Source organism: Tachypleus tridentatus, chromosome 3 (assembly GCF_004210375.1).
Source record: "Tachypleus tridentatus isolate NWPU-2018 chromosome 3, ASM421037v1, whole genome shotgun sequence".
Taxonomy (NCBI): Eukaryota; Metazoa; Arthropoda; class Merostomata; order Xiphosura; family Limulidae; genus Tachypleus; species Tachypleus tridentatus.
The window spans coordinates 8,669,250-8,691,594 of NC_134827.1; the positions used below are offsets into that span (position 1 = coordinate 8,669,250).

General features: G+C 31.5%; 1 protein-coding gene across 3 annotated transcripts in view; it reads left to right on the plus strand.

The window, feature by feature from the left end:
* Positions 1–22,345, plus strand: part of LOC143246301 (follistatin-related protein 5-like) — a 144,564-nt gene that overhangs the window by 116,699 nt on the left and 5,520 nt on the right. The window contains exons 5-14 of one of the 3 annotated variants that reach the window (XM_076492790.1): positions 515–757; positions 2,861–3,076; positions 6,647–6,813; positions 8,292–8,409; positions 10,576–10,734; positions 11,722–11,853; positions 15,050–15,309; positions 16,014–16,199; positions 16,577–16,757; positions 18,223–18,429. In XM_076492790.1, coding sequence (XP_076348905.1) covers positions 515–757; positions 2,861–3,076; positions 6,647–6,813; positions 8,292–8,409; positions 10,576–10,734; positions 11,722–11,853; positions 15,050–15,309; positions 16,014–16,199; positions 16,577–16,757; positions 18,223–18,429 — 1,869 coding nt within the window. The remainder of the gene's footprint in view (positions 1–514; positions 758–2,860; positions 3,077–6,646; positions 6,814–8,291; positions 8,410–10,575; positions 10,735–11,721; positions 11,854–15,049; positions 15,310–16,013; positions 16,200–16,576; positions 16,758–18,222; positions 18,430–22,345) is intronic. The other 2 variants (XM_076492793.1, XM_076492792.1) reach the window with 2 other exon arrangements.

Sequence of the window (22,345 nt, forward strand, 5' to 3'; positions counted from 1 at the left end):
TACTTAAGAAAGGTTATTGACTTATTGAATAGTTCAAAGTAAAGATATTGTGGTGACTCTAGGGATAGAAGGGCTACTTCATGGGGATGGGCTATAATCTCTTGACTTATTTTCTCTTAAAAAAGGAAGGGTAAGAGGTGATATTATCGAACTCGTCAATATTATCCGTGAAATTGATTTTTTTTCTGTATTCTGAAGATAAAGGACGAGAAGATGCAGGTTTAAAATTTCTAAAAGACAGAATTAGGTTTCAGTTTTATTTTTCTAATAAGGTAACTGGCCTGTGGAAGTTGTTGTTAGTACTAGTGAAGGCTAGCACTTTACAAGAGTTTGATTGATGAATCGGTAATTTCATAGAAAAATTAGTTATAAAAGAGAGGTATACATGGTCAGCTTTGACGCATCCAACGACTCCTTATTATTCATATGTTATGTTAAGACTAAGTGAAATGATGGGACTGGAGAGTAGTGCAAAATTTACAGATTTATAGCAGTGCGTGTTCTTACTGTTTAGTAGGGTCACAAGAAACATCAACAGAAGATCACAAGTTCACTGGAACCACGACAGAGGGAAAGAGAACTGATACACCTGTATTATGGACTAACCTACCAAAACCAGAACTGGGGACACTCACAACAACTCCAAAGCCTGAGCCTGAGACAACTCCTAGGGAGTGTACCCAAGAAGAGTACGACTTTATGAAAGAAAATCTTTTACTGTTTAACAATGCAGAACTGATGAACAACAAAAAATCAGGTAAGACTTATTTTAATTAAATCGTGTATTTTGAAACTGATTGAAATTAAACGCAAAGATGAACAATGGGATATATGTCTTCTGCCCACCATGGATATCGAAACCCGGTTTCTAGCGGTGTAAATGCGCAGAAATACCGCTGTGCTACTGGTAGTGGTGATTCTGAAATTAATTATCATAATACAAGTTACATATTTCAGTTAACGGTTTTGCGACGAAACATTTTTTTAAACGTTGTATAATTAGTAAAGAATCTTCATCCTAAGAAATGGTTTTATTTATATAATTGTAATATGTAGGCATACTATGCGTTTTCTATCTTGTTATTTAAAATATATATATATATTTATTAAAAATTGAGTTATTCAAACATTTTAGCAGTTTCTAAGTGTCACGTTAGTTAAGAAAGTTGGAAAGTCAGTTTTACTCTAGATACCAATTGTTTTGTTTAGCTACCTAGGATAATACTTTTTCCATTCGCGAAATGGTTGGTTGTAAACTTGTATTTTGTGTTTGAACAACTGTTTCCTCCTTGTGGAACAACGGTAACTTTACATCCTTACGTTTTTCCACGATGGACACAAGAGATATCCTGTTGTGGCTTTCCTTTATAAAATGTTTTCTCCGCTTAACCATTCCATTACAGTGTCCTTTATTTTTAAATGTAAATAACCAGTCTGGTTGTTGGGGCAAGCTACTCTGGGGAAACATGATGTTACCGTTTTTGCTATATAACGTGATGTTTTAACATTCTAAAATCAAACTGCAAACTAGACAGTCTCGAAAGAGGGTAAGCCGTCTAGATTCAGACGGCCGTTTTTTGTGCAGAATGAAATAAACACACACTGTGTTCGTGTTTCAATAAATATTGTTTATTGTATTTGTATTTGTGTCCAGTCTTTTTGTTTTTAACAAAGCCAACCAAACTCACATAGTTCAGATTTACTTTGCAATAAATGTCTTGTCAAACCTCATATTATCTTTTGAACTTATCAGAATAATCAGTTTTTCTTTAAAATATCACATAAGTTATGGTCTATTGTGTAATTATCAGATCACTTCAGTACTTGAAGCATATGACGTAAAATAAGCACTCGTTTGTTTATCCGGTTGTTAAAACAGAGAAAATAATATAAAGAGAAGAAAAATCAAAGAAGCTCTTTTTTATTAAAAAGTTTAATGTCGGGTTTTGACGTCAACCAGTATTCAGGTGTAAAATTATATTTATTTTAATTATACTCACCAGTTAATAGTTGTGTTTGATTTGCTTTGTTGCCTATAGATGTAAAATCGCTCTTGATATTGCAACATGTATCGGTTTCGTTCGATCGTTCAGTTTCCGTCTGACGATGGTGAGTAAATCTAGCGAAACAAAAAAGCAAAACATATTACTTATTTTATCTGTAAAGAAAACTTTAATTTTCATGTTACCAGATCTTCCTTTAATTTAATCAATTTATCACAATTCTTAAAATGTCTTAAAATTGTCGAGGAAAGACTTTTTTATGTTTTATAAGTCGGAAGAATAGTGTTGTTTTTTTTTTGTTAATTTTGCGCTAAAGCTACACGAGGGCTATCTGCGCTAACCGTCCATAATTTAGCAGTGTAAGACTAGAGGGAAGGCAGCTAGTCATCACCACCCACCGCCAACTCTTGGGCTACTCTTTTACCAACGAATAGTGGGATTGAGTGTAACATTATAACGCGCCTACGGCTGAAAGGGCAGCATATTTGGTGCCACGGGGATTCGAACCCGCGACCCTCAGATTACGAGTCGAACGCCTTAACCCACCTGGCCATGCCTTGGAAGAATAGCGCAAATATTGTTAAAAACTAAGTTTATGTCATTCTTACCCTAAAGTATTTGATTTTCTCTTTTAATTCAAAAGAATAACCGATGATAGTGAATTCTCTAATGGATTAATATCGATTCATTAAAGTATGGTATAAGTTTAAGGTGTTTCTGTATGAATTTCACTATTGTTTTGAAAATATTTATATACTCTTTCCTCTTTGCCTAAACGTTTCACATTTTTAGATTCAAGTCTAGTTATTTAAAGTTTTTAAGTTGAATAAAATCTAATACCTTATTATTTTACACAGGAAATGAATATCTTGTCAGTATTATGTTTTCACACTATGATCAGAACAACAATGGATTACTAGAGGCTGAGGAACTGTGGCAAGCTGGTGAAAGAGACCACCTTGGTCGCCTCTCTACTGCGTGTATATTGGCTGATATGTTACTTTTTGATGATCCTAATGAAGATGGCAAACTCAACATCAATGAATTTTATCTTGCCTTTAGTAAGTTATACAGTAAGTTGTGTGAGGTTTTTCTGCTTTGTAATCCTTCTTTTGCAGCATTTTGTTTTCTTTCTAGTGGTGACAGTTTTTGCAGGATTTGAATCTGGAACTATATATAAAAGCTTGGGCTTTTATAACTTAGTCAGTGTATTAATTATTATTATAGTATTTATGTACTATTTGGACAAATGTGAATGTCCACCCATGTTATTAAGGAAAACAAGAGAATTTGTAACATCTTTGCTTTCCAAAAACACGCTATCCTAGCAGCAGGTATAGAAGCTGTTTCATGTGTCTAAGATTTTTTTCACAGTATAATATCACCTTGAACTGTGTGAACCCTCAAAAGCAATGGTGACTGGATACTATGGAACAGATAAGTTTGTCAGTTCCAAATAAATATCTCCAATCCTCAGTATGTGCAGTATCACTGCACCCATTGTGATTACACCATGGCAAGTTCCTGGGCATGAAATTGACCTACAAAAGTAAACCTAAGAAAAACACAGTAAAGAGCAAAGATACTGGCACATGTGTTTCTTTAAGTAACTGGTACCATAGTCTGTACAAGTAAAGTATGTAGGAATATATGTAATATGCATTTTTATGGCCATATCACAACTCATAAGTTAGTGATAATTCTGACAAACAAACAGTGACAATGAGCTTCATGGATTGAGCATGAATATTGGGTCTTGAACTGATGAAGTTAATCCAGTGGAATGATGAACCATCTGTTTTTGATTAGATGCATGTGTATGGATTTGGTAGCAACCAAAAGAACGTTACCAAATAAATTATTTTGAATCAACTTTCAAGGGATTCAGTGGCTCTGTGAGCATGTTTCACTAGTATGAGCTAGTCCTGTTATTTGTTTCCAAAGGCAGTTTGACTACTGAAGGTAATCAGGACATCTTAAACAACCCAGCATTGCCATCCTTTATGAAAATTTATAGAACTGACTCATACCTGTTTCAGAAGGACAATGATTTATACTGTATTGCACACATTGTTATGGAGTGTTTTGTAGATAACCAAATTAATGGGTGAAGTAAATAGTTTGTTTTTTGCAGAAAATACTATGTTACATAGTATTTGTAAAAATTACATGTGATTGACATTTCTACTGATTTAAGAAAACTAATGACCTATACCTCCAGACTGTATCTTTATTAGCTCAATATTTTGCTATTACAGCTTTGTTAGGAGTTATTGATAACTTGCAAGTTCACTAATCAAGGTTACCAAACTTTTAACTTATTAATGGTTCCTGACAAAGCTCTAAGAGTGAAATAATGAGCCAGTAATGATACGGTCTGAAGGTTAAAGTCGTTATTTTATTTTATTCAATAGAAATGCCTAGTAATAAGCTTCAGCTTACACTAAACAAAAGTAAGAATAATATATGTGATTGATGGTTTTACTTTTTAATGTCTCTCTTGTGAGTTATATTGATCAAAAATATTACACAGTTGGTGCCCTTTATCAGACTTTTTGATCTCTCATTAATTTTTCAAAACTCATTTCTACTATTAAACAAATTGTTTTGTTGTGTTGTTACGGTGAATATTTTTTTAATTTTTTCAGGTTATAAAATAGTATTGAGTATTTTTTTCTTTAAAAAACTTTAATATGAGTTTTTCTTGAAACAATAAAAGGTACTAACCTTTGTTGCTTGAAAAACTTTGGAAAATGAATTTGATTATCAATATTATAACTCTGAAAAAAAAAAATCAAAATACATTCCTAATTTAATAAAGATAATATATATATGACATACCTAAATTAATTGTATGGTTATATGAGAGACACTATTTTATACATTTAAACAAATTTGTATGACAGTCTGTAGATTGTTTATAAATAATACTTTAGGTTTAAACTAATACAGTTACGACTACTAGTTTACTTTTGGAAAGAGTTGGTTGATTTTTTATAACTTTATTTCATTTACTTCTTTTTCTTATGGTGTAAGTTTGATCTTCAGTCAGTCTTGAATAACTTCTGAGGTATTAAGTAATGAAGAAAAGTTAATATTCCAACTGTTTGTGCTTGTACAGGGTGATTATAAAGAAGTTTTCACAATTCAGGATACAGTAAACCATAAACATTATAGCATAGGAAGGTGGAATTATAAAGAGGTATTTAGAAGCATCTTGTGGATGGAAATGCCACAGATGTCAAATTTTGCCACCAGCAACACTATTATAGTCTAACATCTTCTCAGTTACAGCAACTGTTCAAACTGTGCTCGTCCAGCATTCAGAATGCGTTTCATCCATGCGATAGTGGATATTACAACAATGCACATTCCATCTGTTATGATGGCCACTTCTTGAAAAATTGCAAAATTTTTGAAATTATGCAAGTCTTCCCTTGCTACACACAATTTCAGGCAACCCCACAGCCAGAAATTGCCTGATATCATAGGTACAGTGGGTGAGATGGCCACTCGCAAGCAAGGTAACAAGAAATGATCCTGTCTTAAAAGTACTTTCACAAGATATAATTCATTAATATGCAGGAGGACACTATCCTGGATGAAATCACAGAGTCTGTCACATTTCATTGCTTACCGAAGTATGGAAGTCACCTTGGTTGGGAGCATTGTGTGGTACCATGTAGCATTGATTGTGCAGGTTTGCAGTATATATATAGTGATGGTTCTTCAAAATGTACATTCCAATAACAAAGTCAACTGTGAAACCATACTACACCATCTTGCATCATGTGTAGGAAATGTTACATATGGGTTATTTTTTTATTAGATAATACAGTTGTATATATTTATATTTCCAAAAAGGGTGAAGTATGGTTCATCAGTCCATAAGATGTTGCCACCCCATTGATCATTGACTTCCATCTTCACAAAATGCATGACACAAATCAAATGTTGTGTTATATACACCTCTTTCAGTGCTTGAACACGATGCAACTTATAAGGGAATAAATCAATTGAAGATCTCCACAAAAAGCTGAAATTGGCAGATCTAATCATCAGCAGATATAATGTGCACTGCTGCACTAACTTTCACTTGTGTTGTGCTGTTCTACTCAGTAATAATTTTAGTAAATTTCAGTAGTCTGCAAGTGTGTAGCTTATCACAAGTGCAACCTGTCATTTCATATTTTTTCTAAAAACGTGTACGTAATAGCACTGAAACAAGGCCCTCTTTGGAAATTATTCACTCTGTGGTATTGCCTAAGGTGTACCTCAGCATTGCATCCTATGGTGTAATAACATTTCATTAATTCACCTCTTTGTACATTTGTCAATTTCGTGTTGGTTGAATGAGCTTCCTTGTGATTTATAAGGCCAATGGAAAATATGCAAAAGGAAACACAATAACACCGTGGTGGAAACATATGACAACTAGAACAGACTGTGCTCGACTGAATTTTACCATATAATATTTCATTTATTTTCATTTCCAATCTGTTAAATGTTTTATTTTTCATTTTAGATTTAGTTCAAAACCAGAAATTACTTGTAAAAAAAAAGGAGAAGAAGAAGAACAAAACAGAAATTAATTTTACAAATTGAAACAGGAGATGCTGGATGTTGTTTCTTTTCTGTATTAGGTGTATCTGTTGTATCTTTGGATAAATCTTTAGAGATTAATCATGTGATGGCTTCTGTTGGAGATAATGTGGAGATCAAATGTGATGTCAGTGGAACCCCACCCCCACCTATTGTGTGGCGGAGGAATGATCTGGATCTATCAATTTTGAATGAAGAAGAAATAAAGGTACTTTTTTACACTTTCTTAACTTTTGACTTAGTCAATAATGACAGGTAATGCTTTGGGTGTTGCAAAATAGTTATTTTATATACATCTTATCTTATAGCAAATATTTTGCTGCTTAAGCCTAAACAAAGTTTATTTCTTAAAGAGATGATTTTCTTGTGTTCTGATTTGTGAAGTTGCAAATTTCTGATCAGTCTGTTATACAGAATTGTGACTGTCTTAGTTTTGCTTATTTCTGATATATATAGTTACTTGTATGAGGAAACATATTATGCTAATAATGCAAAAGTAAATAAACAAATAATTATATTTAAACATAATAAAAATTCATGATGAGGAGAAAACCCACTTGTAGAGAAAATTATATGTTTAAAAACGGCTGGTATAGGTAGAGAAAACATTAACAGAGGAGTTGAACAAATGACCGAAGAAGGTTGAAACGTTGTTTGCTCCTTTATTAGTGCTTTCTCTACCCATACCAGCCATTTTTAAATATATAATAATAAAAACTATTTTATATAGAGAGTATACCACATATGATAGCAGAACATTGGTTTATCATCTGTTAGAATATTTAGATTGCTCTCTACATAATAATTTTCATTATGCTTATCAATCATTGTTTGTCAACTTACTGTAGTGTAGGTAGCTTACACTTGTTCATAAATAAAGTAATTTTCAAATTATGCTCTGATAGTGATAATTTTTAAGTAGATTTATAATTACAAAACCTAATGGTTACATAAGTAGCTTAAGAAAGAACATTATGTTAAAAATTTAGGTTTTCTTTTCTCCATTTTTTTAGTTTTGATGTTTTTCTTTGCAATTATGTTAATTTAAGACATTTAACAAATATATATGCATATTTTTCATTAGTTTTCCATATCATACTTATATGTGGTTCACCCAGGCAAGTTACTAAATCTTTGAATCTGTTTTATGTATCAAATAAGAAATATTTTTTTTATTCATGTAATGTCTATGGATTTAAACTCACTGTAAAATAATTGTACAAAACATTTATGTTCAGCTTAAATAACTGTGGGGTCATCATAACATATTTTTTTGCTGTTAGGTAATTTTTATTCAAATGCTATGATCAGTTCTTAATTTACCATATCCACCTGTTTCATATATCTTTCAAGTGATTCAGGTTTTTTTTTTTACATTGAACACGTTCTTTATATTTAATCCATACAATAAATTATGTTATTAATTTATTCTTTTCTATACAATAACAGAAAATTTGATGCACATATTTTAACAATATTTGTGATTAAAATCATGTATCTTTTTACTATGCATGAATAAAGAATGCAGTTTCATCTGTTTGGACCCAGTGTTATTGTTTTAAGAGGTTTTATTAATACATATTAATTTTCAGTTCTGTAAAACTAAAATTTAATTTTGGTTTAACCATTCAGCCACTTCTTTAAAAATACTGTGTAACTTAGAAAATAATTGAATAAAATCCATAGGTTTTTGTCGATGGGTCCCTCTACTTGACCAATGTTCAACTTGTACATGGAGGAAATTATACTTGTCATGCTCAGAGGAACAGAGATGTTTATCAGACCCATATCCTTCATGTTCATAGTAAGTAATTAATTGAAAAAAGTATCACAACAGGTTATATTAATATTTAAATACCTACATATTTTTCTTTTTTTTCAAGTTAAATTGTAAATGATATTGTGTTGTGATACTAACTGACAAGAGCATTTCTTTCTGTTATTTACAGTAACATTAAATTCAGTTGCTTTGAGTGTGTAGTAAAAGTGATTTTTGAGTACACTTGTCCTATTGTTTAAATTTTTTTTTCTGCCTTCTTTTGTGTAACACATAATACTTCAAAAACCTGGTGAAATAATGTGTTCTCTTTTGATTTGTCTACCATCAAATTCTAATTTCCAAAGTACTTTTATATTCTATTTGATTTGATATTGAATTTTTTTCTTGTTGTTGAGGCTCATCTCACATGAATACTTTCAATGTATGACTGAAATTCTTAACAAAAGCTGGTCGTTTTGATGAACTACTGGTTTGTGCCTTTTTATGGCTGCAAACTGTACAATGGCATCTTTATAAGTTCAGTAATTGAAAATATCATTAAACTGATTTTATGGACTTTTGAATACATCTAAAAATATTTTATTAATACTGCAAATAAACAACCTTCTGATACTAAAATGCCGTTTATATTTAATTAGACACTCAAGGTTTCATTTTACAGCTTCTTCAGGATCATTCACCAAAACACAGACCAAAACTGAGAGTCCAAAGCTTCAAATTGTTTAAATAATAAATTCTATTTGAATCCATAAGAAGCATTTATACAGTATGCTTTTAAAATAATTAACTGTTATTTGTAGTAAACAAAAGTTCTGTCAAAGATACAGAGTGAAATTACAGAAAGAGAGTTTCAAAAATAAAATAATTAAAATCATTGGCACAGTGCTTTGTTCCTATTCATCTGTGGTAATAGTTGTTTGACGATAAGAGCTACTTTGAATTTTCTGTCAGTTTACATGGTGACTTTTCTAAGGATTTATATGGAGAATGGTAGTTTCAGTCAGGTGTTACTTGTTAAAAAATGATGTGCAACTGCATTTTGGTACTGTAAAGTAATTTATTATTATAGACAAGTAACACCTGACTAAACTTCCATTCTCCATATAAATCCTTACAAAAGTCACCATGTAAACTGATAGAAAATTCAAAGCAGCTCTTCTCTTCAAACAACTATGACCACAGATTAATCAGGACACAAGATGATGTCTATCATTTGAATTATTTTATTTTTGAACCTATCTTTCTGTTTTTTTGACACTGTAACCTTAATAAAACCTTTGTTTACTACAAGCAACAATTAATTATTTCAACAGTAAGCTGTACTACTTAATATATTAAAAGCATGCCCTACAAATGCACATTATAGATTCAAACAGAATTTATTATTTAAACAATTTGAAGCTTTGGTTTGTATTTTGGTGAAAAATCCTGAAGTAGTTGTAAAGTAAAATGTTAAGTGTCTGATTAAATAAAAAGAACATTTTGGTGCAACAAGGTCATTTACTTCTGGTCTTGATATACACGAATGTGAACTAGAAAAATTAAATAAAAATACTTCATTACTAAAATTTGAAGCATTGTTTTTGTTTTAATTTTTACGTGTTATGCTTAGGTTTTAACACTATATGATTTTCAAATATGTACTTTTTTTCATGTTGATTTCTACATATTAATACTGGTTGTTTTATAATGGAGATCTTTAAAGAACACTGAAATTTGCTCACCAAACAAAATTATTAGTTAGAATTCCTATAGGTTATAAAATGCTGCCACTGGCATAAGTGCTAGCAACACTTTGTTTCCTTATTCAGTAGTAACTTATGTTGCTACAACATACTTAGCTAAGGGCCCAAAAATTAAATAGTTTAACATCCATCAGTAAAATGTGTCTTTTTTTTTTTTTATTGGAAACTTCAAAAAAGTACTTAATCAATAACTAAGAGTTTGATTTTAAGTCACTTTGAAAAAGACTGGAGAGTGAAAAAGAAGAACTTAGGTCTAGATAAAATATCTGTGTTTTTTATTGAGTCATTATAAATCCATTTTCATAGAGAACATACTACTAACCTTATAATGAAAGGCATAAGCAAACACAATAACACAGTGTTTAATACAGCTTAATCAGATACCAATGTTCAATTATTGAATATTATTTATTAATCCACAATTCTCCCTCTCACACACACACAGCTCTACCTGAGGTCCATGTCATCCCAAAACTTCAGTCTAGAGCTCCTGGAGAGTTGGCTGAAATGGAATGTCATGTAACTGGTGTACCCACACCAAATGTCTCATGGCTGAAAAATGATGATGAGTTGAGAGTGAGAGTTAACAAGTATACTGTTGTGGGTAAGTTTTGTGAGATAGTTAATTTTTTGTTCTTACCATTGGTATAGGTTTCAAAAGCATGTTGTTAATGGGGTAGTTTTTGAAACATAAAACAAATGCATGCATACAAAGTTATATGCAATATTTATACTCTTAAGAATAGTTTTTGAAATATTTCAATTATAAATAAATGGGAGATAAATAAACATTAAAAATAACCAGAAGACTCAATTGGACTGTATTCAAGATATAAACTTCATTATTAATTGTTACAATTCTCAGTAATTTTTCTCAGGCGTCAATATCCAGCTTTTAATAAACATATTTTATCTCAGAAACACAGAGCAAGATACAGAGAGTATTTCTGTAATTGTTTTGTAATCTAAATTTTCATGTAATACATAGATGTCACTAAGTTCATCATGTACATTAAATATTATACTAAACTTTGAACAGGATAAACACAAATCTAAAAACTTCATGAGGCAGGTTTCAGTTTCATAACCAATAAATATAACAAATTATAAGCTTTATTCCTATGTAACAAATATTGGAATATTGTTAGAATATACTTACAGTAATCTATCTGTATTTAAGGTAAGGTTGTAGTGATCAGATATCAGTTCTTGTTATGGTTTGTGGCCTTTATGATCATATAAGTCTAATTATTAATTAATAACATTTTTTATATAATTAGCATGTGAAATGTAGGATAAAAACAAGTTAGCAATGTGAATTTAGTTGTAGAAAAAGTTAATAATGAGACTTAGGTAACCACCTATGCTATAAGCCACTAAAGATGACAATGATAATATATCCATGTAAAGAGTAAAAGAAGATACTGTAAGATTTATGCTGCTTAGGTATTTCATATGTTTTTCTTGTGTAAGTGCTAAGACTGAGCAACAGAATTTCTTATCTAATTGAGAAACCGGTTAATATGTTTGTATTCTGTTGAGGGTACTGTTGTGTGTAATTAAGTGAATGATCATTTTCACAATTCTTTAGGTAATGGGACTGCACTCATGGTTGGCAAAATAACCTATAGTGATACTGGGGCATACATGTGTGTAGCCTCCAACCCAGCTGGATCCATGAGAGACATAAGCTCACTGGTTGTTCAGGATCATCCTACGCCAAGTAAGTTATACATAAGTAAAATTATGATATAATTTATACATTTACTAATTGCCTATATATAGACTGGTGTGCATGCCTCAACCTTGTACAGAGTCATTCAACTTGGTATTATGAATTTGATGCCAGAGTTATCAACTTTTTTATGTAACATTTCATTGCTGCTTTTGTAACACTTCTGGACACAATATACAAGGACAATGAAAACCTTTTTAGAAGGCTGTAGAGGTTATTCAAAGGTAATGTTCAAACTCTGCAATGGAAAAGTGTTATTATTCTTTACAGGAATATCACATCACACTCTCACTTGTCAGAGCCTGAGTCAGGTTAACTTCATTGTTTTGCAGACATGTTTTTAGTACAAAAATTTATTAACACAAATTTATTTTCTGTGCAAAATAGACTTGTATTGTTTATTAACAACCTGCATCATTTCATGAAGATAATATATTTCATAAATTTGGAGGTATAGACAATGCTACTTCTGCAGTGCAATGGACCAACACAGTGCACATTCAGTTAATAATTAAATATGGGAATGTCAGAGATTTTAGGATTTCAGTATAGCTGTTTCCAGTTTTGAACTACTAACCAGAGGGAAGACAGTCAGTCAGTAGTACCTACTAGTATTGAACCATATAACAGGATTAACTGTTACTCTTATAAAGCATCTACAGCTGAAAGTGCAGAGTATGTTTAATGGTGTTTTGCAAAGGTGGTGCTTATCCATTGTGAACCCTACACAGGAATATGTTGTGGCCATTTGCCACTTAAGAAATTACAGTTGATTATTATTTCCACAAATAAAAATTATTTATCAACACAAATTATCCTAAAACTTGTTAAACATTTAAACATCAATATTGGTACACTAGCGTTTTTCTCAAATCTTGTACACTTTGCATTTACTGTAATTACTAACCAGTCAATGCATGTACTTTGCACATGTATTTGTCTGAGAATGTCTTGTTGCAACTGTTTTTTTTAAACATCTGACTGTTACTGATTGATATAATTTTGGGCTGTTTTTATTGAAAAGATTCTTTTTCCTTCAAATGACTGCAACAGGCTAAATTCAAAGTCCTGATGGAAATAGTAAGAAAAAACATCCTTCAATTAGAGCTGTTTGGGATTCTAAACAGTTGCTTAGTTTGCATGTGCCTTCCACCATCACTGTTGCTGTGGCTTAAACTCTGGACCTTCTAACTCTCAGCATGACTCACTGATCACTAAGTTACACCAAACCTCTTATTCTTAGATTCTACAAGTAGAATACGTTATAAAGTTTCTTTAAATTATTTCTATGCAGTAATAAATATACAGGAATCAGTAAGCCTTAAAATTTTGAAAATAAACATTGAACTGGTATGATATGATACATATAAATTATAATTAGTGGTTAAATATGAAAGTGCAGTTTGTTATACAAACACATTTGTCTGTCAAATATAATAAAACATGTTTTAGCAGATTTAGTAGCTAGCTAGTGTTAAAATATGCAAAACAAACTATATGATGAAAGATTGTGATTAATTGAAATTTAGGCTTGATTAGTGTTCATTCAGATTTTCTTCATATTGTTATGATACAAATATTTATCTGATACGTTCTTAATTAAGACAGTATACTGGCATGAAATAATTGTATGAAACTAAGGTTGCTTGAAAGTTATTTTTAACAGACCTTAATTTATATGATCAGTCACTTTCACTAATTATGATAACTGTTATAAACAAAGTTTATAAATGTGAAAATGGTGTGAGGTTTAGGGTGCAGGAAAAAAAAAGTGTTGTAGGTTCTTAACCCTACATTCTTTTTTATTTTGTTAATCATGTATGTGTGATCAAGGGTAGAATTGTATTCCAATCTTTGGTTCTAAACTAAAATTATATGATTAGTCCTAGTCCTTAACTTTGCTATTTCTTGTTCATAAGGCAGTTGCTCATGTGTACAGATTCAACAAGATGTCTGGGATACTATATTAGATCAATTCATTACATTGGAAACCAATTCATGTCATCTAATTGTTAGTAGTTTTATCTCTCCCATGCAAGAAAATAGAGCTTTGTTATTCAACCTATGACATAATTATTGCTGGATTGATTTAGTGTTTGATTTAAATTTTTGTTTTGTTTCTTCAATGGATTACACAAAATTGGACAAAAACTTTCTGTGATGCAGTTCATAGGTAAAAATAATGGTCTGTCCAGTAACATAAAGCTTTGTTTTGAGTAAACTGATTATGTAAATATTATATTACAGATGAACTATTTCACGTTATTACTGGTTATTATGATCTATTTAACTAAAACTAAGTGTTACAAAGTTAATAGTAACCCATAGTTATGAGGCTCACTGAGTTTGAGTTGACTAAAAAGAAGTGATTAAGGATGAATATACCTTAATAGTCAATATGCACGCAATATACCATCTATATGGCTGGATAATTGTTTCATTTAGAGATGATTTTCTAGCAGCTATCATAAAATGAATGGAACAAATATAAGAAAAAAATTAACCTTAAGAAATATTCTTATCTTTTTAATTGAAGATGTGAATACATTCTTAATAAAATGTGTCTAGGAAATCATAATTTTTGCTTATAGAAGAAGTTTTAAAGGTGATGGAACCAGGCCCCTTGGGCTTATTATGTCAGTGGTAAATTAAAATTCATTCACAAATTAACTGAAGCATTATGAAAGGCATTATAAGTATTCATTATTTTAACAATTCAATGAATCCAGAGCTTTTATCTGTTTATGGTTATTGTTATTTTATAGAATTGTAGGAAAATGTTTTGCTAAATAGCACTTCTTTCCACAGTTTTCTACATATATTTTGTAAGCCACCTAATGGCTTAGCAGTTAGTCTGAGGGTTTAATTGCTAAAAATAAGGTTTCTTGTACTTGAGATGGACACAGTACATAAGGCTGCACAATAGGCTATCTGACAAAATAAAGTAAAATTCCAAAATTAATAAAGTGAATGAAAATTACTTTACATATGGGTAGCTTCCAAATCACCTGATGTACTTAGTAAACAGTAACTTTTACCTTTCAATATTTATTCTGTTTGTATAGTTCATTTCATCAGATACTGCTTTGAAAGATGTTGAAATGAGTTTTAACTGATATAAATTACTTTGTGCCATATTATTTCAGAGTTGATGAGGTATTAAACAGATATTTGTCTTTTTCAGCTGCTCCTTCTGAAGAAAGACGTTTCTTTACTTTCCATGACTGGGGAGTATCCGTATATGACCCAGATAACTGCCGGCTTTATCACCAAATACAAAGTACAGATATTATTCCTGGTACACAGGAATACGTGTGTGGTGACAGAGGCATTAACTGCTCGTGGGGAAATGCCATCAACGTGGCTGACCGCTACGTATATGTTTCACAACCAATAAAGGATAGAGTTCTAATCATTTCAAGGGTTCAGATGGTTGTTGTAGATGTAAGTTGTTTTTTAATGTATTAAATATTTTTAATTGGTTCATAATTGTTAAATTGTGCATTATTCTAAAGGCAACACTCAAAATCCATATTTATTACAAGTTACAAGTCCCACAGTATAAATATACTCCAGCATACTAAATGATATGTACTTACCTGATAACTAATTTGTTTTGGAAAATGATGCAATTTTTAATAATAGTTTTTGATACATAAACCTGGAATGTCCATCTTATTTGGTCTGATACAGACAGATGGTTAAGGCACTTGACTCTCAAATCACATTCCACCAAACATACTCATCCTATCAGCCATAGGGATATTATAATGTGATAATCAATCTCACTATTAAGTGGTAATCACTAGCTACTTCCTCTAGTCTTTTGATACTAAATCAGGGACAGCTGGTGCAGATAACCCTCATGTAACGTTTTGGAAAATTCAAACAGATTATCCTTTATTTCGTTTCATCTGAGCAAAATACAACTGTCATCATTATCACTGAAACAGAATATGTGCTTATATTCTTAAAGTTGCTATTTTTTATGTTCAAAATTTCAACTACCAACAATGTAAATTTTACAAGTATTAAATAAAACAACTATTGAAAACCATCTACTATGATGCTCTGCTACTGGTCACTAACCAGAAGGTGTAATGCACTTATTATTATTAAAATTTCCTACTCTTTCTAATTTGCATCAGGTTGTTGTCACAGACAAGTATCCTGTGGACCTTCATTATGTTCCTCACCTTGATCAAGTCTGGTTAACTTGCTGGCGTAGCAAAGAGGATCTGGGAGCGAAAACAATCCAAATCATTCGTGATGCCAGTCAGAAGAGAAAACATCACACTGTCCATCCTGAACCTGTGGATGGACACTTTGACTTGGTAAGTTTAGACTGATGTAATCATAACTATGTAGTAATCAGCTAGATGCATTTTGTGAAAATAGTATAATATAAAAATTACATTGTCCTTCATCGAAATTATAGTTAGTTGTGATTTCCTTTAAATAGATCGAGTGTCACTTTCAATTTATTGTTATTTTAACTTTAATTAAATTTGTAAGAGAATCATATTAAGACAAACATTTTCTTTTTATTTTGTAATCAGTTGCTAAATCCATCATTTTTGGTCATTTAATAAACATGAAATGTTAGTGTTTTAACATGGACTAGTATCAAAATACTTTATCCTAAATGTTTTTTGAATATTTTGTTGAAAGGCTAAAGTAATTAAATATGAACTGAACACTTCTAATGCAGGTGAGTGAAATGTTCATCCCTCAAACTCAAGATCTCCGACATCCGTGGAAGTATGGATTTGTTGTACACACTAACCAACGGGGCATGTACAAGATGCACTTGCAAGGAATGAAGTATGTGAAAACTGTGGATCTTACTCCCTACAACTGTGCACCCAGCAGTGCAGCTTTTGCTGCTATTGGTGAGTAGAAAAATTAATTCTGCTAATTAGAATATAAAATTTAAGAAATTCATGCTACATTACAGGAGAATATATTTACAGACCATCTAGTGGGGCATTTTCTTCTATTTGTGTTTTATCAAATGCATAATGACTACAATAATCAGATATAATACTTAAAGAAATTAGTTTAGCAATCTGGAAGATAACATGGATGTTGAAGCCTCACAAGTTGTAGTAACATATTATTAGTTTCATGGAAGTGTAAAGATTTAGGAAATAAATATGCTAATGAGAAAGGAGGTCATAGTTTCACTATCTCTGTTGTAGGATTAACTTGGAGGGGTATAGACAATGTTATGGATTTTTTTGGGGGGAGGGGATGATTTACTAGGTGTTTAATCATACACCACCTGAAAATTGTTCCAATAAAAATGTACTGCAAATAAAAAGTTAGCTAAATTAAAAGCTAATATTACTGTGTATTATTAATGTTAAAATATAAATTCCAAAAACAGGGGTGATATATTCCCAGATGCTTTGGTGATGTGGTAAAATTGTAAAGAGAGAATTGTTGTGCACTTTTGCAGTAGCTACATCTCAGTTATTTTTTTCATCACTTGTATATGTAAAATATTTCTATACCGAATACTTAGGCCCAGTCGACATTCTCATTGTAATGGTAGGTCTATTCAAGGTTTTTAACCTCGAGAAAAGTTCACTATAGTCATAACAATGCCCATACACAGACACACATTAAAATATAGATGAAGCCGTCAGCTGTATTGTCCAGTGCATAATCTAAGACAGTGTGGTCTTTTACTGGCAGTGTTTTAGCTTATTAAAGAAGAATATGAAGAAATAACTGAGTTACTCAAAATACATTAGCAAAATTACAAGTATATAAAAACTGAAATAATTTCCTAACAAACGACAGGTTTCTTGTGTATGACAATAACAGAACGAAGAATTGGTTAGAAATGATTCCCACTAGTTAATTTGACCAAACATTTTTTACATAATTACAAAAAGTGTTTAAACAACATGTAAATTACAAATACTAATGTTTTCATTTAAAAATGAAAGTGAAGAGTACTGTTGTTGTTGACATATTATTGAAAGAATATGTAATATTGAGATAAAAATATACTCCTATGCTATTACTTACATACCATATCACAGCTTCATTTTTAATTTAAAGGTGAAAATAATTAATTTGTTCTGTTATGTGGTTTCATCTACAACTTTTGCCTAAATTAAAGCTAAAGGTTTTAATGCTTCAAATTATGCAAAACATTAAAAAAACATCTCAACATGTGTAATTGTAAAATAAACTTCTTTGCATTTTACATTCTAGGTGATACTTGTAATAAAAAGAGACTCGTAGAGCATTGAGGCTACCTATTAAATTCTATTTATATTTATTCAGTATATATTTTAAACTTTCTCCAACTATATAGTTACTACTTTTTTATTTTTCATTGAGGTGGATATGTTATATTGGAGTGTATTGAGCCTGTCACTCAACGACCAACAGGACAACTTGTCTTGGACTATCTCACTGATACTGTTGTGTCCCACAAGACAAATTTGTTTGGCCAACCTCACATTTCTCCAGACTCTCGTTATGTTGTGACTCTAGAAAAGACCAATTCCAGTGTCATAATTGTTGCACAAGAGGTATTGGAGGAAGGTATGTACACTGCTGAAATTAAAAAATGTACAAGCCTTTTTTACTTATGTTTATTTACTTAACGAACATGACTTATCACGTTCAAGAATGTTTAATATTTGATAAACTTTTGCTCAATAAAAACATCTGATGCCTCAGGTGAGTCGGTGCATGTTGCAGTAAATCTATTCAACAGTTCATTTCTTCCTTATGTAGATTCATAGTTGGAAGGTTACTTTCCAAAAGCTTTGTGTATTTTTACCTTTGTCTCAGTGTATTAGACTATGAATGCCAAGAAAGAAGCTTGCAATCTTCAGTTAAATTCTAAAAGTCCAAATTTTGGGAAGGTACATATTAAGTTATAGTATAAATATTTAACTCGTGTATATCACACTGAGCCTGTTGTGAAAGAGTTAAAGAAGTCATTACTGTTAATTTTTACATTTCAACCAACCATTTCTCATACATTATTTCTGATGTATTTATTTTCTATTTCACGAATTTTCTTGATCTTTAATAATGTTCTAAATCTTCTGTCATATCATTCATAAATTTCTTTAATTTATGATGCTTTTCTTTAATTTTACCTCTTAAATTTTTGTAAGCCAAGATGTTTTTTTAACTTGCAGTTTCTCTTTTATATTTTATAAGAAATATGTTTAACTTGAATATTTACAAATTTATTTTAAAAATATTCCACATCTGATTGCTGTCTCCAAATAACTCAGCTGCCCAATTCACAACAGGTAATTGTTTTCACATCCCTTCAAAATTTGCTTTTTTGAAATTTATATCCAAAATCTCATTATTCCTTGTCTCTATATGCAGCAAAACATGATCACTTGCACACAGATGTTTTTCAATTTTTAAACTCCCAATTATTTTTACATTTGAAATCAACAATAAATCTAAAATAGCACTGTTTATGGTACATTCCTTTGCTAACTAGTGGAAAAAGTCCATCCTGATCAGTTTCAAAAACCTTTCTCCCTTCTGCTTTGACTCTAACATTTCTCAGTCTATATACTTGAAATTAAAATCATGCATAATTATGTCTTCATTAACAGCTAAAATCTTAAGCTCATTGTAAAGTTTCTCACAAATTTCTTGAGAATCATTTGGTGGTCTGTAACAGATTCCCACTAAGTCTTTTCCCTTTATATCCACTAATAGAACCCAAATGTATTCAATCTCTTTGCTGTTATCTTTGATATCCTCAATTTTACATATAAATCCACTCTTTCCCCCTCTTTAATACTCTTATTTTTATTAAATAGACTGAACTTTATACTTGAAAGAAACTTTCTGTGATCAAAATCATCAACATTCAACCATGTTTCAGTTATTCCCATTATATCAAACTCCTCCATCCTTACCAATGCTCTGAAATCACCTATTTTATTTCTTATGGTTCCAGCATTACAATAATAATAATAATTAAGCCTATTATTGTAACTACTATTATACTCATTATGGTTAACTTTTCTCTGCTTCTTATTCTTTTCTACATTGTTTTTTCTTAACCTCACCACTATCTAGTTCTAGTTTAAATCTTCTCTTACAACTGAGTTAACAGCATTAGAAAACAAGCCATTCCCTCTCCCATTTAAATGTAAACCACCCATTACAAACAGCTTCTTTCTTCCAGTGAACTGATCCCCCAAGTCCAACCAGCTTATCTACTAGACCTTAGATGCAAAATACTTATAACTCCATCCCACAGTTAATTCTGGGCAGTATCCTTGACAAAATGAAGTTACAGACATTTTCTTTAAATACCTTAATCAGCCCTTTGTACTTATTAATTAGCTCTTCCAACCTACCCTTCCCTACATCATTAGCCCTACACACACCACAAAAACTGCATTTCTGCTAGTTCCCATTATTGTATCTCCTGCTCTGTCAGTTATATCCTCCATCAACACTCCTGGATTACCATAGCCTGATTCTTTTCTCACTATTTACTCTACAGACTACTTTATCCACATAGAAATCACTTATAACTATAATCTTCTTATCGTTCGTATCCTTCTCTCACCTTTTTATTTTCCTTCCCTCCAATAGTTCATCATCTGCAGAAGCCAAGGGCTGAAATTTGTTGAAATAGAATAAGGTCATAAGAACGAAATTCAATACTTTTCACTCTAATAGCACTCTAACTTCCTGAAAGTTATTGTTATTCCTTACATGTAAAAGCATAAGCTCTTTCTGGAATTTGTCAGCCATTTTTCACAGTCAACACTTTTCTTTATCTATTTCCTCTACTTTAGTTATGATAGCTTCCAATTTCTCCTCCAGTCTACAAATTCTACATAAAAAATTGCATATCTTCATCACAAGATTCATTAAAAGTACACACCAGTCTGGAGTTCCCAAATAAAACCCATTCGTTGCACCCATTACACCTAACAAACTGTGAACACTTAACTCCTTCCTACACTAGTCTTAACCATTGCATTTATACTTATATCCTGAAAATAAATACTCTACAGCAAATACCAACTCAGTGATGAATATTTATACAGAAAATTTTAGTACTGGAGAAAGTGTAGAGGGAACATTTCTTTAGGGAGATTTAGTATTATTAATACTAATATTTTACTGCCACTAACAGAATTTAGGATTTTCATAGAACGTATTTATATTTATCAGAACTAAGTTTTGACATTATTTAGCATTTAGCAGATAGTGTGATTGCCACAGAAAAATTATCACATTTGCAGAGATGCCAACTATTTCAAATGACTGAGCATAATGATTGTAGACAGAGCCCGTACAGATATCGTACAACTACTGGATACAGTTTTGAGTCATCCATGTCTGTGGATCCATCTGTGGCTAAACTGTAAACATTGTTAGTAAGTATGCTTGAAATCATTTTGTCATCTTCACAACCCAACATTTGTACAATGGCTGTAGTTTTGGTTCTAGCACAGCCATATTTTTTTGCTATATCAGAGTCTGGGAACATTTTTCTGAATAGATGTCCTGCATGATCGGCTACAGCTAGGGGTAAATTACGAGCAATGACGAATTGCGTGAACATCACTTCTGCATTTATGGTTTCATATTCTGAATTCTTACCTATAAATGTCGTTATCTGTATCCTTTTTGTCTTTGCCTCAACCTTTTGTTGGTGAGATGCCGATTTTGTATGTCTGGAACAATCGTATATCCCGCAATGCGCCACAGAAAAAATTGATGGGATAAACTGTACGAAACACATGACTATCACTGACTTTTGGTGCAATGACCGGATATTTTGCACTATACTCTTTCCTAAATTTTTTATTCACAGATTTAGGCCTTTTAGATTTGCCAGAAACAAGACAATCTAGTGAATGAGGTCTCTTTTTTCCCATGTTGTGAACGATCGCATTGGTGTTTTTATGCCGCTTAGAAAATGAGAAATACCCATCTACACGAGCGCTAATTGACTGACAAGCACTGATGACGTAACTCTGGATTCCCCCAGGTACCCACTGTGGAGAAGCACCACACTCAAACTATTGGTAGACGTCGGAGATACAAATATTTTTTTATTATTTCAAGCACAAACATAATTATCGCAAGTAGCCATTAGGACTATGTCTTTTATTTATTATCAAAACTTATTTGTATCTCACTAGAAATTTTCTTTTCACCCCTTTCAAGCCCTGGGGGAACAATTTATCACTTTATTGTATAGGCCTATATAATATATAATAATTTGGGAGTTGCAACAAATCATAATATTTGTCTGTATGATAGTATAGTCGTAATGTACACACAAATATCGTAATTATTACGCTCAAATCGTAATGGTTGGCATCTCTGCATTTGGGAAGGGCATATAACAGTTCTTTCCAATGCAAAGTGACCATACATTCATATCATAAAAAAGCATTAAGATCATGGATTTATAAAAATCCAAGACAGGGATTCAAATTTGATGAGG